The 17487-nt window shown below is 49.2% G+C and overlaps 6 protein-coding genes across 6 annotated transcripts; 5 read left to right on the top strand and 1 right to left on the bottom strand.

The window, feature by feature from the left end:
- Window positions 1–246: 246 nt before the first annotated feature.
- On the top strand, window positions 247–3912 carry L228DRAFT_258309 (hypothetical protein). Its single transcript, XM_018334071.1, has 7 exons — window positions 247–640; window positions 709–1179; window positions 1326–1478; window positions 1526–1599; window positions 1654–2035; window positions 2089–2222; window positions 2275–3912. The coding sequence occupies exons 1-7, from the start codon at window positions 613–615 to the stop codon at window positions 3448–3450; spliced, it is 2418 nt and encodes an 805-aa protein (XP_018192511.1). The 5' UTR covers window positions 247–612; the 3' UTR covers window positions 3451–3912.
- A 171-nt stretch (window positions 3913–4083) lies between these two features.
- On the top strand, window positions 4084–7180 carry L228DRAFT_243509 (hypothetical protein). Its single transcript, XM_018331704.1, has 5 exons — window positions 4084–4284; window positions 4379–4575; window positions 4629–4699; window positions 4778–5094; window positions 5225–7180. The coding sequence occupies exons 2-5, from the start codon at window positions 4539–4541 to the stop codon at window positions 6909–6911; spliced, it is 2112 nt and encodes a 703-aa protein (XP_018192510.1). The 5' UTR covers window positions 4084–4284; window positions 4379–4538; the 3' UTR covers window positions 6912–7180.
- A 623-nt stretch (window positions 7181–7803) lies between these two features.
- Window positions 7804–9691, top strand: L228DRAFT_22685 (RA-domain-containing protein). The gene is made up of 3 exons (XM_018330434.1): window positions 7804–8226; window positions 8298–8459; window positions 8527–9691. The coding sequence occupies exons 1-3, from the start codon at window positions 7956–7958 to the stop codon at window positions 9642–9644; spliced, it is 1551 nt and encodes a 516-aa protein (XP_018192509.1). The 5' UTR covers window positions 7804–7955; the 3' UTR covers window positions 9645–9691.
- A 627-nt stretch (window positions 9692–10318) lies between these two features.
- L228DRAFT_243506 (hypothetical protein) lies at window positions 10319–11756 on the top strand. The gene has a single exon (XM_018331703.1). The coding sequence runs from the start codon at window positions 10561–10563 to the stop codon at window positions 11437–11439; it is 879 nt and encodes a 292-aa protein (XP_018192508.1). The 5' UTR covers window positions 10319–10560; the 3' UTR covers window positions 11440–11756.
- A 281-nt stretch (window positions 11757–12037) lies between these two features.
- On the top strand, window positions 12038–15500 carry L228DRAFT_243505 (cell division control protein Cdc48). Its single transcript, XM_018331702.1, has 6 exons — window positions 12038–12316; window positions 12376–12403; window positions 12455–12510; window positions 12603–12852; window positions 12910–14401; window positions 14460–15500. The coding sequence occupies exons 1-6, from the start codon at window positions 12267–12269 to the stop codon at window positions 15047–15049; spliced, it is 2466 nt and encodes an 821-aa protein (XP_018192507.1). The 5' UTR covers window positions 12038–12266; the 3' UTR covers window positions 15050–15500.
- On the bottom strand, window positions 15361–17064 carry L228DRAFT_243504 (integral membrane protein). The gene is made up of 4 exons (XM_018331701.1): window positions 16584–17064; window positions 16215–16490; window positions 15854–16123; window positions 15361–15774 (listed from the first exon to the last, which is right to left on the bottom strand). The coding sequence occupies exons 1-4, from the start codon at window positions 16701–16703 to the stop codon at window positions 15712–15714; spliced, it is 729 nt and encodes a 242-aa protein (XP_018192506.1). The 5' UTR covers window positions 16704–17064; the 3' UTR covers window positions 15361–15711.
- Window positions 17065–17487: the final 423 nt, after the last annotated feature.

The following is a 17487-nucleotide window of genomic DNA, read 5'->3' as shown; positions in this document are numbered from 1 at the left end:
GTAATACCCCGGTATCCCACTCGTTGGTATAGGAGTAGAGCAGATTTCGTATCAGACGAGACGAGCGACGGATCAGCCGCAGGGTCCGCGCACCAGAACCTGGTTCGCCCAAACTGGTAATTCTAGCGACTTTGAAACACAAACGCGGGTACGCTAGGCTGTTTTGGGTCTATCAACCTCCTGGAATCGTTCAAAAGTGGTTGCCCTGATCCAGCGGGTCACTGGAGATGACCCCCTCTGCCGGCTGCGCAAAGTAACGACATCCTCCTCAGCATAATTCGTGCAGGGCTTGATCCAGGATATGAGTTAAATCACGGTCCAGGAAAGCCTCTCCTATATTTATATTGTATAATTCCCTTCTTAGGGTGGTAACTTTGAGGTCCTAACCTCGAGGTACTCTTTCTCCCCTCGAATATCCCCACGATTTGACAATATCTTTTTTCGCGATTGTCAGGCCTCAAACTCTATATACTATTGACGACTGAATCATTGGTTCTTGAAGATATATATCTCTAGTGTCCTTTTGCGCTCAAGGATTCTGCTGTGCGTTTGTCTGTATATTTTAGATAGGAGACATATGCATTGTTCTTGGTGAACACTTTTGTTTGCACCATGACTCGACCACAGATTATCCGAGCGGGTTTGTCACCTGTTGTGCCTTACTTAGCATTAGATATGATTGATATTCACTATTAACATCTCTCACAGATACCATTGACTTGCAAGACCCTCAATCACCATCCGCTCAAGATCATACCAAGCAACCTTCACACCCCGGTCCCCCTGATTCAGGACATCCGTCACCGCATCAGGCAGAAACTCTGCGGCAGGTTGCTGAGGAGCAGACTCTGGAACAGCATCAAACGAGCCCGCGTATCTCTCAGGAGTGGATTGACCAACAAGGATCCCAAGATCAAGTGCAGTTTCACTTTGGAGCTTATTCTGAGCATCACCAGCAATCGTATTATGACGATGGTTATTACCATGCAGGACAGAACTATGAACATGGCCATGACGGCTTTGGGGAGCAGTACGATGACGAGGACAGGGAAGGGTACGACGAGGATGCCAAACGTAAAGAGGAAGAGGAGGAGGACGCCAAACGTAAAGCGGAGGAGGATGCGAAACGGAAATTAGAGGAGGACGATACGATTTCAAGTTCCCCCTCAATCGATGATGGTATGCCATTTTCCTTTGTTATGCCGATCCTTGCCCCAAACAATGATGAAGATAGCAAAGTTCTTCGCCATTTTTCTCCCTCTTCTTGTGGCATACAACCTCTGCTTTTTCTCAATACCGGGGCAGAAGTCGCTTACACAAAACAGAGGATATTGACTTCGAATTCGTCTACGCATTGCATAGCTTTGAAGCAACCATAGAAGGACAGGCAAATGCCACGAAAGGCGATACCATGGTTTTGTTGGATGATAGTAATAGCTATTGGTGGCTTGTTCGAGTCGTTAAAGACGGCAGCATAGGTAGGTTATCTCAGAGATTGTGCACGACAGCTGCTGATATATTCAAGGCTACCTCCCTGCGGAGCACATCGAAACCCCAACTGAACGCCTGGCTCGCCTGAATAAACATAGGAATATAGACGTACGTCATGCCATAATCCCAGCTGCGAAGTTCGGTGCAACTGACAGCACTTAGTTATCGCAAACAATGCTTGGTGACAACCCCGAGAAGTCCAAGAACCCTCTCAAAAAGGCAATGCGACGACGCAACGCCAAAACCGTCCAATTCACCGATCCAACCTATGTCGAGGCATCCGATGTTGATTTCAGCAGTGACGAAGAAGACGTTGACGATATTCACGAATATATAATGGAAGAAGACGGTACAAATGCGTCATTGGCAGATCAGGACAATCAAGAGGGAACCATAACTGTGCAACCGCTCAAAGTAAGAGGGCACGAAAGGTCCGGATCTGAAAATGCGCAGTCAACACCTCCATCGCAGACCACCACTCAAAGTGCAACGGAGGATCGGGGTGCTGATTCGAGAACAAGTGACGAAATCGGTTCTCGCGCAGGTATGATTTATCTGCCATATGATTATGCTTGACTGGACCTGACCGCCAAATAGGGGATGCAGCCTCTTCGGTCTCCCGTAATGGCGTTGTACGCAACACCGATTCTTTCTTCAAGGATGACAATGTCGAGACGAGAAAAATAACGCTTACGCCCAACTTGCTTCGGGATGACTCCAACTATGCAAATGTAGGTAGAACCACAATAACTTCCCAGCAACTTTTCATGCTGACCGTCTCAGTCAAAGACAAAATCGAGCCCCGATACGTTGGAGAGACTTGCCTCGCCGGAGAAAACGAAAGACGACCGTAGGAAAAAGGAGAGGAAGTCCGGTGTTCTCAGTGGTCTTTTCAAACGGAAAGATAAGAGGTCGAAAGGTCATGATGACGAAGAAGACGACATGGACAAAAGCACCACAGAATATGCTCAAGAGTCCGCGAATTCTAAAGGCTCAGAGGAATTTTCCAGGGTTGATTCACTGGCGGTTCAGCCTCCGCAACAGCCTCAGCAAGCACAAAGGCAGCCAGGTAAGCTGCAGAAACCTCCACCGCCCCGGGAGCAGCAAACAAAACGCAGCTCCGGAACCAAAACATCAAATCGCCAGCAAAACAATGGTGCTGACCAGGAAGGCCATCTTGGTATATCTTCAACGCCGAGCATGCGTCTTGTAGAACCAGAGCCAGATCAGCGCAGTCCAGAGAAACCCGCCCCTCTTCGGGTCCAGATTCCTGAGCAGCAAACGCAAGAGCCGACTACCGAAGCATCCGATCCTCCCAGAGCGAGGCAGGAAGCACCTTCCTCATCACTGCCTGAGCCAAGTATTCGATCGGGTAACAAGGTGGAACCTAAGCAGCAAGGTCTGCAATCAGCGCACTCCGATGTGTCAAGTCGGGCAGCACCTAGTGCAACTACGGAAAGCGATGCCAAGCAATCAAACTCGATACCTGTGTCAGTTCAGGTTGAACATCAAGACCATGGAGAGAGACTTTCGGAATCTCCAGTCGAAATCTCTCCTCTCGATGCTGATCTCTCCACGGAGCCTCCACATCTCGTTGGCGATACGTCCTCTCAAGAGGAACCTACAACGTCTCTTATCTCGCCTTCTTCGCCTGAGCCGCACCGCCGTCTAGATGGCAAAATTTCGGAAGACACACCTATTTCCACTGCGTCTTCGCTTGAAATGACTGCGCCGTGGAGCTTCGCAAATCTTAAAGCCTACTTTGATGATGATCGGAATGTACGCGATTTGTTGCTCGTCGTCCACGATAAGACAGGAGTAAAGCCAGTAACCTCTGAGCATCCAATGCTACAGGGGCTCTTTGGTGAGGAGAGGAAGCAGCTCGCTGAAATGAACCGCAAGCTTGATAACATGTTACATGAATGGTTGGCTAAAAGACCACATATCACCGCTGCATAAACCCCAAACTTTACTGTTTTCTCTTTCTGTTTCTCGGAGTCTTTACTGAGGACAATATGAAAATTACGAGATTCCAACCCACTTTTGGACTAATTCAGGCCTTGTTGTGCCGATGCGGAGTTGGAGGACACATGCATATAATTATTCCTTTTGCACTGATACCTAGTAATGCACCTGGCCTCTCTTTATTTTTCCAGTTCAGCTTGCAATTTCGTCGTCATAGCATTTATTAAATTCCAAGGCCATTGACCTCTCATCACTCGCGGCGATTTCAGTGGGTTATCTTCGTAGAAAAGGGCTATAGCTGTAGACTCTAGGCATGTGCTCGTTTGATGGAATGTGCTTTCCATTTCGACCAAGAAATCCCAATCTGACGTGAAATATTTTCCAGTCGATTAGTCTAATTTATTTTTTAGTGATGCATTTGACATGCAGTTACTATCAATAACATTTTCATGCGGCAAACCCCATCTCGCCAATTACCTTGAGTGGCAGCATTTCACTTGAGGTATGTGACGCACCCAGTCACGGGTAGGCAACAAAGTCGATGCCTGAAACGAAAGCAAATATGAGAACCCTGCGACCCACCGTCATTAAGACGATCTATATAAATCGGTTCTCATCCAGGATTTCATTTGAGTTTGATTCAACACACCTGGCTTAAGTGAACTCTAACCTGTTTCCGCCTCTGAGGCAAATTTCCATCACCTTTTGTGGTTTTGATCGGCTCACGGAGCACAGCTGAACGCGGGGTTACAGCTGACCGCTTTCGCTTCCGCTTTACCTTTCCACTCCATTGCCGCCACAACGGACAGAGGGTTCACTACCAAGACTGTACGTTGTATACGAGACCTCGTAACTTATATGCTTAAACGATTCATAATATTCTGGTTCCATTTCAAATCCGTGGCTTACTTTTCATTTCTAGTGAAAGATTGATTTAATATTCGGGCATTTGTTGTTACAAGGGTCATTTATGACATAGTGTGACAAGTCAGCCGCGCCTAACCGTTCCACATTTGGTTCAACTGTTGTGATATTGTAACCTAAGTTGATGGTTATGATTAATTGGATAGTGCAACTCAAATATGACCGGAGAAAAGAAGATGAGCTTAGCCGATTTGCGTGGGTATATCTTTTCCCGGCTTCCTTTCCTTTTACTAACAGCGTACCAATAGCGGCCGATATTCTTGTCAATATACTGCCTTACCTTGACGTCCGGAGCTTTCTCAGTCTGTGCAGTACCAGCGTAAGTCCTTATGTTCAAATTCAAAGCCTTCATGTAAAATTTCCCTTGCTCAGGCAAACAAGACTGAACTTCCTCAAGACAGGCTTCTATAGACATCGCCTGGATCCGGCATATTGGCGACGATTGGTCCGAACCACGTTTCGTTTGCCAGACCAGCCATTGCTCCATACTGATGGCGCAAGATGGCAGAAACTTTACCGACGGCTTTGTACACAGAGCCATGTGTTCACTTGGGGACAAGCCTCGTCAGAATTTGTTCTTAATTTCAGAGATACTTTCCGTGAATCGATGCGAGCAAATCCTCATGCTCGCAGATTTGTAAAGAGATTTGTACATTGGCCATCTGAAGTCCGAGATGCAATGCAGATTGGAACCGTCGTGGATATCCAGTGTGGGTAAGTAATTTTTTTTTTAACGTATATGGTTTTCTGAACCAGGTTCAATATGCCTTCCCAAATCATGAAACATTGTTCCATTCTTCTATTTACCCAGTGTTTTAATACCTACTCACTCACCTTTGATCAGAGGCTGGTCAGTAACCATGCTCAATTCGGAGGGAGCACTGTATACGCTCGGAAATATTAGTGGCAGTTTCAATACCTTGCATGCGCATAACAGATCAAAGGGTATCCTCGAGTTACTTCAATTCCCAAGTGGCTATCCGCAGATTGATGAACGATACGATCCGGCTATTGCAATCGCCCAATTTTCTTCCGGTCGATCACATGTCCTCGGACTTTCGGACAGCGGACGGATCTGGTTCTGGCATAAACAGTTGACACCTGCACTTAATATTGAGTTCCTTCACGTGGATACTGTGAAATATGGCGGGGCCTCAGGTGTAGACGATGACGCTCGCGGGACTGTCCAAAGAGTTGTAGCTGGTTGGGATCGAAGCTCTGCATATGTCAAAGGCACGGGTATTGTCGTATGGGATACCGATCCATATGAGCAACAGGAAGAGGATACTCTTCTCGTCGACGCGGATACAGTTCCGCAAAGTGGCTATCTACGACCGAGAGGGAATACCAGAGAACCCGATGACGCAACAGAAATTCTAGGTTCTACCGTTGGCGAAGTCATAAAACACATTATACTTGAAGGATATACGGTTTTTCTAACTGATCTTGGAAAAGTCTTCGCAGCGAAGACTGAGACCCGTGAGAAGCTGTTGCTTGGGGTCGTTGAACTCAGTGGTTTTGTGGACCAATCCTGTCCCGACGCTGTTGATCGAAACAACACCAATGATAAAGTCTCTGACATTCAGGGCTCGTTTCGCTCTTTCGCAGCTTTCAAAATGAATGGCGGTATATTACTTGGTGACCGGCGCCTGTTGGATGCTTATTGGGATTCCAAGTTTGGCGACGGAACGACCACCGAGCTCCCTGAACCTCGCAGCCCACACGCTTTGCAGAACAAAGGAATTATCTCTTTAGCTTTTGGAGATTATCACTATCATGCACTGCACGCCAATGGCCAAATATCATCATATGGCAATGAGCCACAGTCTTCTGGAGCCCTAGGCTTAGGCGAGTACTCAGAAGGAGGATCTTTTAGAGGGCTTAACAAGGTGGGTCATGTTCAGGATATCAACTTTCTGCCGCACGCCACTAGTGATGGGCGTCGTGTATGGTTCGAACCTACAAAACGGGAGTGGTTGCGGTTCATGTCCAAAGGTGGCTCGCACCCTGATGAAGCCCATGGACGACTCCAACTGGTCAACACAAGAAATGATGTTCGTGATGACCTGGGGGAATGGTTTGAACAAGAAGGGGCTCACTGGAACGATCATTCCGAAGTTTCAAAGCTTGATGATGACGGACTTGGTCCATATTACGCCTTGACGATAGCAGCAGGAGGGTGGCACAGCACTGCCTTGGTGCTTGTCAATGAGAAAATGGCTGCGAAGAGCTGGGAAGTGTATGCTCAACCTGTGAATCCAGAAGCGTCCTTTTCAATGCGTGAATGGGCGAGAAAGAAGTGGAACACGTTTTCTTCGACAGATCTTGATACAGGTCCTCGCCAATTACGGACACGGAGCAGCATGGAGCAACTGGATCGCACCGGGCCAGCGACGTTCAAAGACTCAGATGGTCAAGAATTTCGATTTGCATGGGCCGATGACCCATTTCCCCGTATCCAGCTTCGGTCTGGGGAGGAAATGCCGGGGCAGGTGCCTCTATCTGATTGGAAAGACGGAAAGCCATATTGATGGGGCGAGCTATGATGACTGAGCTTTGTTGGCGATGCTCTGGAGTTTCATCTCATGGCGCATAGTCACCTCTGCAAAGACCAGTGTTTCTGCATAATGCATTTTGTTGAAATCGCAACCGTTGTGGTCGAGTTAAGCAAGCCTCGGGGACGCGGTCAACCGGCCATGCATTCGTCGCTTTCAAATCTTATCATGTCATGTAATCGAGTATCACAAACGTACTGCACAGTGGGCGTAAATTATGAAAAATCGACAATGTCATCTTTATCTCTGCTCATGCACATGAAAGGTGCAATCATGGTTGTCAGATGTAATGACGAGCATTTGTCTACCTATGCACAGCCCTGACAGGATAACCATTATGCTGCCGCCCCTTTAACCAGACAAAGTGACTGGCTATTAGCGCCGGGTGCACGTACCTGGTCGGTGTTTAGCGCCGTTCTGGGGGGCAATTCGGAGGTTGATTATTGTGGGATCTGGGGCTTGACTTGTTCACGAATGGGTCGCTATATGGTCGGTACCTTATAGCATTATTTGACCTGGCACGAATAGGTAGAACTAAGAACAAGGTCCCTCTCTCCAATCCCCGGCATCCACACACACACACACCCTCCCCCATTCATCCCGTCACTGCCACCACCGCCCTTGACATTTGTACACGCTCTAGACCTTGGCCCAACTCGTTGGCTGTTGGTGTTGCCTTTTCATTTCTTGATTATCGAAAGCATTCGTGGCTCTGATTTTCTTTCTTTTATGAGCTCACCAGGTTTCCTTCACGCTCGCACACCTCATGATACACTCTTTCCCTGCTCCAATAGTCGTTCGCCTCTCGAAACCTCATTCCGCACGCTCATAGCTCCAGGAGCCTCGGGTCTCCCCTTAAATAATAGCCTCTTCGGCCTCGCCGAACAGAAGCCGTTTGAGTTTCATCGACACGAAACATCTCCGGTTTCAGTTTGACAGGCTCCCTGGGTCGCCGAGCCACTTCCCTGTGTATCCTCAACGTTCCACCCTCGAGTCCTCCGACGGCCCACTCCAGAGAGCATGGCGTTCCCATCCACCTATCATGCGGACTCTGACGCCGACGATGAATATGAACGCAGCGTCATAATGACTTCTCCGCATCTACCGACAGATTCTGAAGCATCCCCCACCGACTCCGAACCCCCTTCAACGGAACCTACACCAACTACTTACGGCAATCTGGTGGATGATCATCGGTTACCGCGCACAATCATCACAGAATGGACAGCAGAGGAATGCGCCAATTTTATCTCTGGTCTAGGGTTGTCTCAATACGCTCATGCGTTCTTGGGTAGGTCGCTTGATCGAAGCAGGGACGAAACAGAAAGAGTTTCGACCCGAATGGCTGACACGGGTCAATAGACAATGAGATCGTGGGCGAGGCTCTGATTGCTTTAAGGCATGAAGAGCTCAAGGAGATGGGCATGGCAAGCGTCGGTCATCGCCTCACAATATTGAAAAATGTCTACGACGTCAAAGTACAACAGGACATCCCCATAGAACAAGATCACTACGTGCCCTTGTGTACGTTTTCCCAAGCAATGCAACCCCAATGGCCTTTTTTACGGAACTGACTATTTTGGTATTTCAGCTGCCGATGCCAATGCGCAAGATGCAACGGTGACGCAGGATGACATTGCGCGGATAATACAATCAATCAGATTGCGGGATGAGCGAATCGTACAAGCAGAGGCGGAGCTGAGGAAAATCACTGAAGAGTACCGCAGACTACGAGAGGAGCTTCTCCCTGTTTTTCGCATGGCCAAGGACAGGTCACAACCCCTGCCCATCCTGGAATCACATGGGCATGAACAAAGCAAGCCAACTTCACCGCCAATATTCGCTCCCGAAAAGGTCGGATCTGGCTTGTCCAGAAAATTCTCAACGAAGAAACTCTTCTTGGGGGCGACGCCGAAAAACGCCTCCCCTACACATCTACCTCAGTCAATACAAGAGGCCAAGACTCCTGCCGAAAGCGCCAGCGTGGACCCTTCAGCGGCAGCAGTGGCGGCTTCATCTCACTTGACTGCCTCGATGAATGGCTATGCGCAGTCAACCTCGCCCAATCAAATCAGTCAGCCTTCGCCAACGTCTCCAGCATACGGCCCACAGTCTACATTAGCATCTCGATCATACTCACGAAACGACTCGCTTCCTTCGGGCCGATACACCACGTCACAGATCCACGAAGATGGCCTTCCGCCATCCTCCTACAACCCTTCAATATTTCAAAACGACCGCGACCGAGGAAATCCAACACCCGGATCTGCTGGGCTGCGACGCGGAGATGAGCCGCTGGGACCAGGATCAGCAAGCGGAGGCGGTAGCTCAGCCCCCGGCGTCGAAATATTCAAATCATTTCGAGTCTCAATGGAGGATCCATGCCACAAAGTTCTCCCGGCCGCACTTAAAAAGTACAAAATTGACGCAGATTGGAGGCAATATGCACTTTATATCGTCTACGGCGATCAGGAGCGGTGCTTGGGTCTCGATGAGCGGCCGTTAATACTTTTCAAGCAGCTTGACAAAGAGGGGAGGAAGCCCATGTTCATGCTTCGCAAGCATACGGCGCCCATTGAAGAGCATCCAGGAATGACCAGTAATCAACCCGGTAGCGCAGGGTTAGATCCCAGTCAGGGTGGCGGGATGATGAGTTCTAGGGCTGGCCAATATCAAAGTAGTATCCAATTACCAGGTGGGGTGCTTTAGTAAGATGGGGCCTGGTCGTTGGTGGCCTTGTGTTGGCGAAGTCTTATGCATTCAGGCAAGAGTATGGATCGCGGACTACTAAATAGTCAAACATTTACTGTTTGACATTCCTGTTGGATATGGACATGACCGTGGTTGCCGGGTTGATTTCTTTTTTTTTTCTTTGGCAGAGATTGAAATACTCTCGGCCATTTACTCCCAAGCATTTGACGGGACTGGAAATTCGTACTTGGCTCAGGTGTAGCTGGCTATTTCTGTTCAGATTCTTTTGGAAACTCATGACATGAACGTCTTCTCTTTTCTTTTCCTTCTAGCGTCAGACAAATTCTTCAATTTCAAACCATCACGCCATAATTACAGATGGTAAATGTCTATATAGGTATAGTCATATATTAATCCTTTCACGAAAGGTGGGCTCAAAGGCCAAATAAGAAGAAGATCTTTATTTTCTCAAAGACGGTTCATGCAGTTCAACTTATGCGTGTTTACATCTTGTCTTTGCTATTTCGTCGAGTATACCTAAATGCGCAGCTGTAAGGCATGAAGGGCTATTCCGAGCGGCGCTTGTTGCTTTTGACACTTGACAGGAGTAGTTTAATGATTTGCCGAGGCCTCGGCTTTACGGAGTAAATATATCTTGGCTGCGACTTGAGAGTTGCGAAAAGTAATTATTCCAGAAATCGGCCGTGTGGAAGCACATTAACGATTGTCTCTTTTCGCTCCGGTTTTCTTGCTTCTGGGGTTGAATCTATCGGTTTCCGTGCTACGTTCCGGCAGGAAAATTCTGGGAGTCTGAGTCTTTGCGATCAAAGTTTTGCATCGAAGCCTAACCCGTACCGACGTCATCCACACCAGGGACACACTCTCCAGACTCTTTTTCTCGCTCCTCTCCCCATCGCATTCATCTTCAGCCATAATGTCTTCCTCTCCCACTCCGAGTGCCTCTGACAAGGCGTCGAAAGGCATCGAGCGACTTCGATCGGCCCTCTATGGCCGAATTTCTCAAACGGACAACGCGATAGCACATCTCAATCGAGTGCTTGCGACAAGCAACGGCACCGACGCCTTTTTATCCACAGTCACTTACACTCTCCGACTCCTGCACCTCTACTTACGGTCATTATCAACACTGCAGCTTCATGCCTACGCTCGGCAAGTGTTGACCAAAGCGCTTACTTTACCCCCGGATACTTCCATTGCCATCCCCGCTGCACAGCTGCGATCGGCCCAACTTGCGACCTCTGTTCGTAAGCTTTCTAGCATTATCAGCGAAGCACGCACATTCTTGCGTCTCTGGGGATTATTGGGAATCTGGGAATGGGCAGCAGATGTCAAGCGATCGCCACCCAAAGATCATATTATCCGATTCATCGTGCGCACTCAAGTATTGGTAAACATATTCTACCAGATTTTTGAAAATGGCGCATACCTAGCCGGAAAGGGTGTGCTTACGGGCTGGGACTCTCGACGTATCAATAAATGGGATCTATGGAGTACTCGCTGCTGGGCTGCCCATGTTTTCTTGGACTTGGCCAAGCTGTGGCGAGAGCGTGTCCTTGAGAAGCAGGCTGGTGGCGATGAGAAAGACAATGTAGCAAAGGCTACGAAAGAGAGGAATGCCACGGCCCTTTTGAACAATACATGGAGCAGGAAGCTCATCCTCAATTCGGCATATGCGCCGCTTACCATCCATTGGAGTTTGGAGAATGGGCTTGTGAGCGACTTCTGGATTGGTTTACTGGGCTCGGTCACCGGTATCATTCGTCTTCGACAGGCATGGAAGACCACAGCTTAAGATCAACGTGGTTTGAAAGATTCAGTCAAAAGGTTGCGACATGGGGCTGGTTCCCATTGTATTATAGAGAACGTAATACCATTGTAATGTACATACGGCAGTAGATTTCGGGCTCATGTTTGGAAATTGAATATGATACACAATATTTCTTTCATTTGGCCATTATTTCATTACACATTTCGCAAACTTTGGTAACACAGCTTGCAGGAGCGTCGAATGATTGGAGTACGGATGCCGCAGAACTCCGTAAATCCGCCGTTGTAGCGATGAGATAAGGTTAAATTGGGGCCAGGGGCACACCTGACGTAACAACAGCCGTAATCGCAGAGAAAATCACCGAGCGGTCAAAGAATTTCAACAACCGCGGGTGTAATAATATTGAAGGTTTCATTCTAATCCTGTGGCGCTACATCCAGCTCCATCTGAGTAATCTTCCCAACTGCTTCATAGATGAAATGTGAGCAATAACCGTGCAGTGAAGGTCTCAGATCTGGCTGGTTCTATGGGATTCCCTCGCAGAAGCACGCTCGACACAACCAGTCTTAGCGAGACTTGCCGCTCGCTTACCTAACGACGTAATCCATCTTAGCTTGAGGTTGCCTGCGATACATCTGCTACTACTCTCACCTCCAGCTTCAGACAACACGTCGCCGCTCAACACCATTTAACATCATCCCCTTGTCACGAATTCATCGTTCTCCATCTCTTCCTCTTCCTGTTCTATTTTTCAAGAAGAGGCTGGAGACGTTCATTCTCGTATCAGTCTTAACTCAACTTCTCCATTCCTCTGTTCTTCGCTGCGGCTAGATCCGAACAGCTCTCTCAACATGTCGGGCGAACCTGATCACGCTGAGACCAAGGCCAAGGTCCATCTCAAGTAGGCTTCTACCGTTCCTATGTTGAAATAAGGAGATTTCATCTAACGTATCTCATTAGTGATGTTTCTGGCGCTGAGAAGAAGGATGTCTGTATACCCGCCCACGGCATCTTCGGAGACACGACTAACCCAGCACAGGTCGATGAGACATCTACTGCTATCCTCCGCAAGAAGAAGAAGCCTAACTCGTTGATGTGAGTCTGCCTCCTCGCCTTCGCTCGAGTTCGATTAAGGAATTTGGTGGTCTGGGCCAGCTAGAAGCAGGTGCTGACTGCTGTGGCAATAGTGTGACCGATGCCGTCAACGATGATAACTCGATTATCGCCCTTTCCAACAACACTATGGAGACTCTCCAACTCTTCCGCGGTGACACAGTTCTTGTCAAGGGCAAGAAGCGAAAGGACACTGTCTTGATTGTTCTGGCCGATGACGATCTCGATGACGGTAGCGCCCGCATCAACCGTGTTGTCAGACATAACCTCCGTGTGAAGCATGGCGATATAATCACTGTTCACCCTTGCCCCGATATCAAATACGTGAGTCTAGCCCAGGAACATAGCTTATTTGGTATAGCATGCTAATATTTCGTACAGGCAAAACGTATTGCTGTCCTTCCCATTGCCGACACCGTTGAGGGTCTCACTGGCTCTCTTTTCGATGTCTTCCTCGCTCCATACTTCCGTGAGGCCTACAGGCCGGTGCGCCAGGGCGATCTTTTCACTGTCCGTGCTTCAATGAGGCAAGTAGAATTCAAAGTTGTGGAGGTCGACCCTCCGGAATATGGTATCGTCGCTCAGGATACTGTCATTCACTGCGAGGGCGAGCCGATTCAGCGAGAGGATGAGGAGGCCAATCTTAGTGAGGTCGGATACGACGACATTGGTGGTTGCCGCAAACAGATGGCTCAGGTGCGAGAACTCGTTGAGCTGCCCCTCCGGCATCCTCAGCTCTTCAAGTCCATCGGTATCAAACCTCCTCGGGGTATCCTCATGTTCGGTCCCCCTGGTACTGGTAAGACTCTGATGGCTCGTGCTGTTGCCAACGAGACCGGCGCCTTTTTCTTCCTCATCAACGGTCCGGAGATTATGTCAAAGATGGCCGGTGAGTCGGAGTCGAACCTCCGGAAGGCATTCGAGGAGGCGGAGAAGAACTCCCCTGCCATCATCTTCATTGATGAGATCGACGCCATCGCACCCAAGCGTGAGAAGACTAACGGCGAAGTCGAGCGCCGTGTGGTTTCTCAGCTGTTGACCCTCATGGACGGCATGAAGGCCCGCTCGAACATTGTCGTCATGGCCGCCACCAACCGTCCCAACTCGATTGATCCCGCCCTTCGCCGGTACGGACGTTTCGACCGTGAGGTTGACATTGGTATCCCTGACCCAACTGGCCGTCTCGAGATTCTTCAGATTCATACCAAGAACATGAAGCTCGCAGAGGATGTTGACCTTGAGTCTATTGCTGCCGAGACTCACGGTTACGTCGGTTCGGATGTTGCTTCCTTGTGCTCTGAGGCTGCCATGCAGCAGATTCGTGAGAAGATGGACCTCATCGATCTGGATGAAGACACAATTGATGCGGAGGTCTTGGACTCTCTGGGTGTTACCATGGAGAACTTCCGCTTCGCCCTCGGTGTTTCCAACCCCTCTGCTCTCCGCGAGGTTGCCGTCGTCGAAGTCCCCAACGTTCGCTGGGACGACATTGGTGGTCTCGAGGGCGTCAAGAGGGAGCTCATCGAGAGCGTTCAATACCCTGTCGACCACCCGGAGAAGTTTGCCAAGTTTGGCCTTTCCCCCTCAAGGGGTGTGCTCTTCTATGGCCCCCCCGGTACTGGTAAGACCATGCTTGCCAAGGCCGTTGCCAACGAGTGTGCGGCAAACTTCATCTCCGTTAAGGGTCCCGAGCTTCTCAGCATGTGGTTCGGTGAGTCCGAGAGCAACATCCGTGATATCTTCGACAAGGCTCGAGCTGCTGCTCCTTGTGTTGTCTTCCTTGATGAGTTGGACTCCATTGCGAAATCCCGTGGTGGATCCGTTGGCGATGCGGGCGGTGCTTCTGACCGTGTCGTAAACCAGCTTCTGACCGGTGAGTATTCAAATATTTCCCTAGCTTGAGAGTATTAGGCAGCTAACGTAGTCTACAGAAATGGACGGCATGACCTCCAAGAAGAACGTCTTCGTCATTGGTGCTACCAACCGTCCTGAGCAGCTCGACAATGCTCTTTGCCGTCCCGGCCGTCTCGATACACTCGTCTACGTTCCCCTGCCCGATGAGGAGTCCCGTCTGGGTATCCTCAAGGCTCAGCTCCGCAAGACGCCTGTTGCAGGTGACATTGACCTTCGGTACATTGCCAGCAAGACGCACGGATTCTCTGGTGCCGACTTGGGTTTCATCACCCAACGGGCGGTCAAGCTCGCTATCAAGCAATCCATTGCCCTCGACATTGAGCGCACAAAAGAGCGCGAGGCCAAGGGCGAGGACGCAATGGATGAGGATGATGCCGAAGACCCTGTGCCTGAGCTGACCAAGGCCCACTTTGAAGAGGCCATGCAGTCGGCGCGGCGGTCTGTCAGCGACGTCGAGATTCGACGGTACGAGGCTTTTGCCCAAGCCATGAAGAATTCCAGTGGTAGCAATTTCTTCCGCTTCCCTGACGCAGACCAGGCTGCCGCTGGTGTCGAGAACGGCGCTGGCTTTGGCGATGCAGGCAATGACGACAGCTTGTACGACTAAATGTCTGTTGATGGGATTCTCTTGTGGCTGTTAGTTGATAAATAATTTACGACGAAGGAATCTGATGGCGTCAGAAGCGTTGTCATTTGGGTTCGAGTTCCATGCTTTTTTTTATTTTCTCTTTTTTCTCTTTTGTGTTGTTCCACCCCTAACTGCTCAGGGTTCGTTAGATACTCGAACCATTTGAATGCTTTGACAGAAAGATGGTAGCTTAGGGTATATTTTATGCATAATAGATTATGTATCATCAAAACTTTGGTGCACGTTTTCTTTGGTGATGAGTTGTGTACGATTATGAGTGATAATCAGGAGTGTTGTCAGCTTGTAATCGCAATCTGGAAAGAATCCGCTTCGTTATACATTGAATGCTATTACTATTCGAAATACAATACGAATTGCAGAAAGTTGGGACTTGTGAAGAACTAATTTATGAAAAAAAAAGGGGGGATCCATCGCTGTCGCTGTCTTTTGCTGTTTCATGGCTTGATTCGACTCGATTCGAGGTATATTTCGAGAAATTGACATGCTACAACTTTCTGTAGATGGTACCACACATGTTCCTATTTCAAATGTGTTTCAATATATGGGCGATGATGCTCTTGCTCCACATCCAATTCTCTTCAACCCGCATGGCCTTACGGCTGACAAAATATACAGCACGCTTAGTAGCCAGGTCGGCCATAGTCTCCTGGCCGTCCGGACTCACCACGGCCATCACCGTAGTGCTGTTTCGTAAGATAAATTGTTAGTTGCATGGCATCAAATTGAAAATAAGATATGGCAAGAAGGGGGAAAGGGCCGTACCTTTTTCCGCAGAGCGGCCAGTCTCTTCTTCTTGGTGTGCGCGTTGATATATGTTCCTAGCAAGAAGCCAATGATGTTGAAGAAGGGCACCCAGGTCTGCTCGGGCAAGAACTTTTGCGCAAAGGCGAGCGAGATCGGAGAGACGATCCAGCTCATCTTCATGACGGGCATGAAGCCTGCCTTGACAGTGGCGCGGACCTGGTGGAATGTCCGCGCGCCGGCAATCAAGGCCATCGAGATGAGATAGATGGTGTTTTGGATCGGCGAGATCTGTTCATAGGTGTCAGACAAGATGATATTGGCACCATCCATTACATTGGTGGAACAGAAGGTGCTTTTAAGTGGGATTGAATGAACGTACCACCAGGTTGCTGACGAGAATCTGCAAAATCTTGGCCTTCAAACTCTTACGTCCGGAGAAGAGCTTCTGGAGGATGCTGATCAGGACGTGGCCCAACGGAGCGCTGATAAAGGCGCCGTAGATGGCCATCTTGGGCACTCGCGCGGTGAAGTAGTGGCCGTGCTTGTTTCTGTCGTGCGCAATCCATGATGCCAGGAACTCTTGTGCGCCCGAAAGCGTACCGGACGTGATCATCTTAGTTCGCAGCGGGTGTGCTTGCAGCTGCTGGAGATAAGCCTGCTGTCGAGGTTAGCCTCTTGAGTTATTGGCAACATCTCCCATCGCGAAGGAATCATTGATGGGGGGATTTCCAGAGGGCCTCTTTCGTACTGCTAGATATCCCGGCTTGACAGCCTTGCCTGCCAATGCAGCGCCAGCTGACTGCGCAAGCTCATTGCCCCCTTTGGCCGCCGTGTCGCGGATGGTCTCCTGCTGAAACTTGACCGACATGTTGGCCGGTGATCAAGTTGGTAATAAAATTGGCTGTTATGGATCAGGATGGGAGGACTGCTAGATGAGAAATGTCAAGCGCGCAGTGTCTCCTTAGTCAATGCCGAGTAATAGGGCCACAATGGGTGCGTGGCAGGCGTGGGTGGTGGTGATCGGACGACGGGGGTCCGCCGAGTTGTTTAGTATCACGTCGGAGGATGCCGAGGAGGCTGGCTGTCGACCAGGGTTGATGATAGTCACTGACACCACTAGGGAAATATCGTGATTCCACAAAAGCACTCCGTACTGATTGTTGAATTATTGCACGGCTGGTGTTTAACCTCAGGAAGTAATTATTTCTCTTTCCTCTAGCCAAGATTATTGTGGGCTGGAATAAGACTGACGATTTGCTTGACGGCGGCAAATGATACCGGGGGGTGGGGACGGGGCAACTGTGAACGAGCTGAGCTGAAGCGTCAACAGAAATGGATCAAAAGTACCGGTACCAGTTGCTTTCAGTGGGGTTAGTCCATCACCTTAGCCCACTAAATCGTTGTCGCCATCTTCTCCACAGGTAGCAAGCACACGTGGTTTGCAGCCGAACGAACAAGTACCGGTACCGAACACCTATCACGCCTTATCTGATCCATCAGACGCGTCGGCAATCTCCTACCTGAAATGTAAACAACTGTCATGTCAGATGACATGATCATATTGCGATGGATTCAGCTCTTTGTCACCACTGGAAATTTCAAGAGAACTATGCTGAAGGGATCTCGGTAAATATATAAATGCAATTGATACA

The sequence above is a fragment of the Xylona heveae genome (genome assembly GCF_001619985.1).
Source record: "Xylona heveae TC161 unplaced genomic scaffold L228scaffold_1, whole genome shotgun sequence".
In the NCBI taxonomy this organism is placed as follows: Eukaryota; Fungi; Ascomycota; class Xylonomycetes; order Xylonales; family Xylonaceae; genus Xylona; species Xylona heveae.
This window is presented reverse-complemented; position numbering and strand designations above follow the sequence as displayed.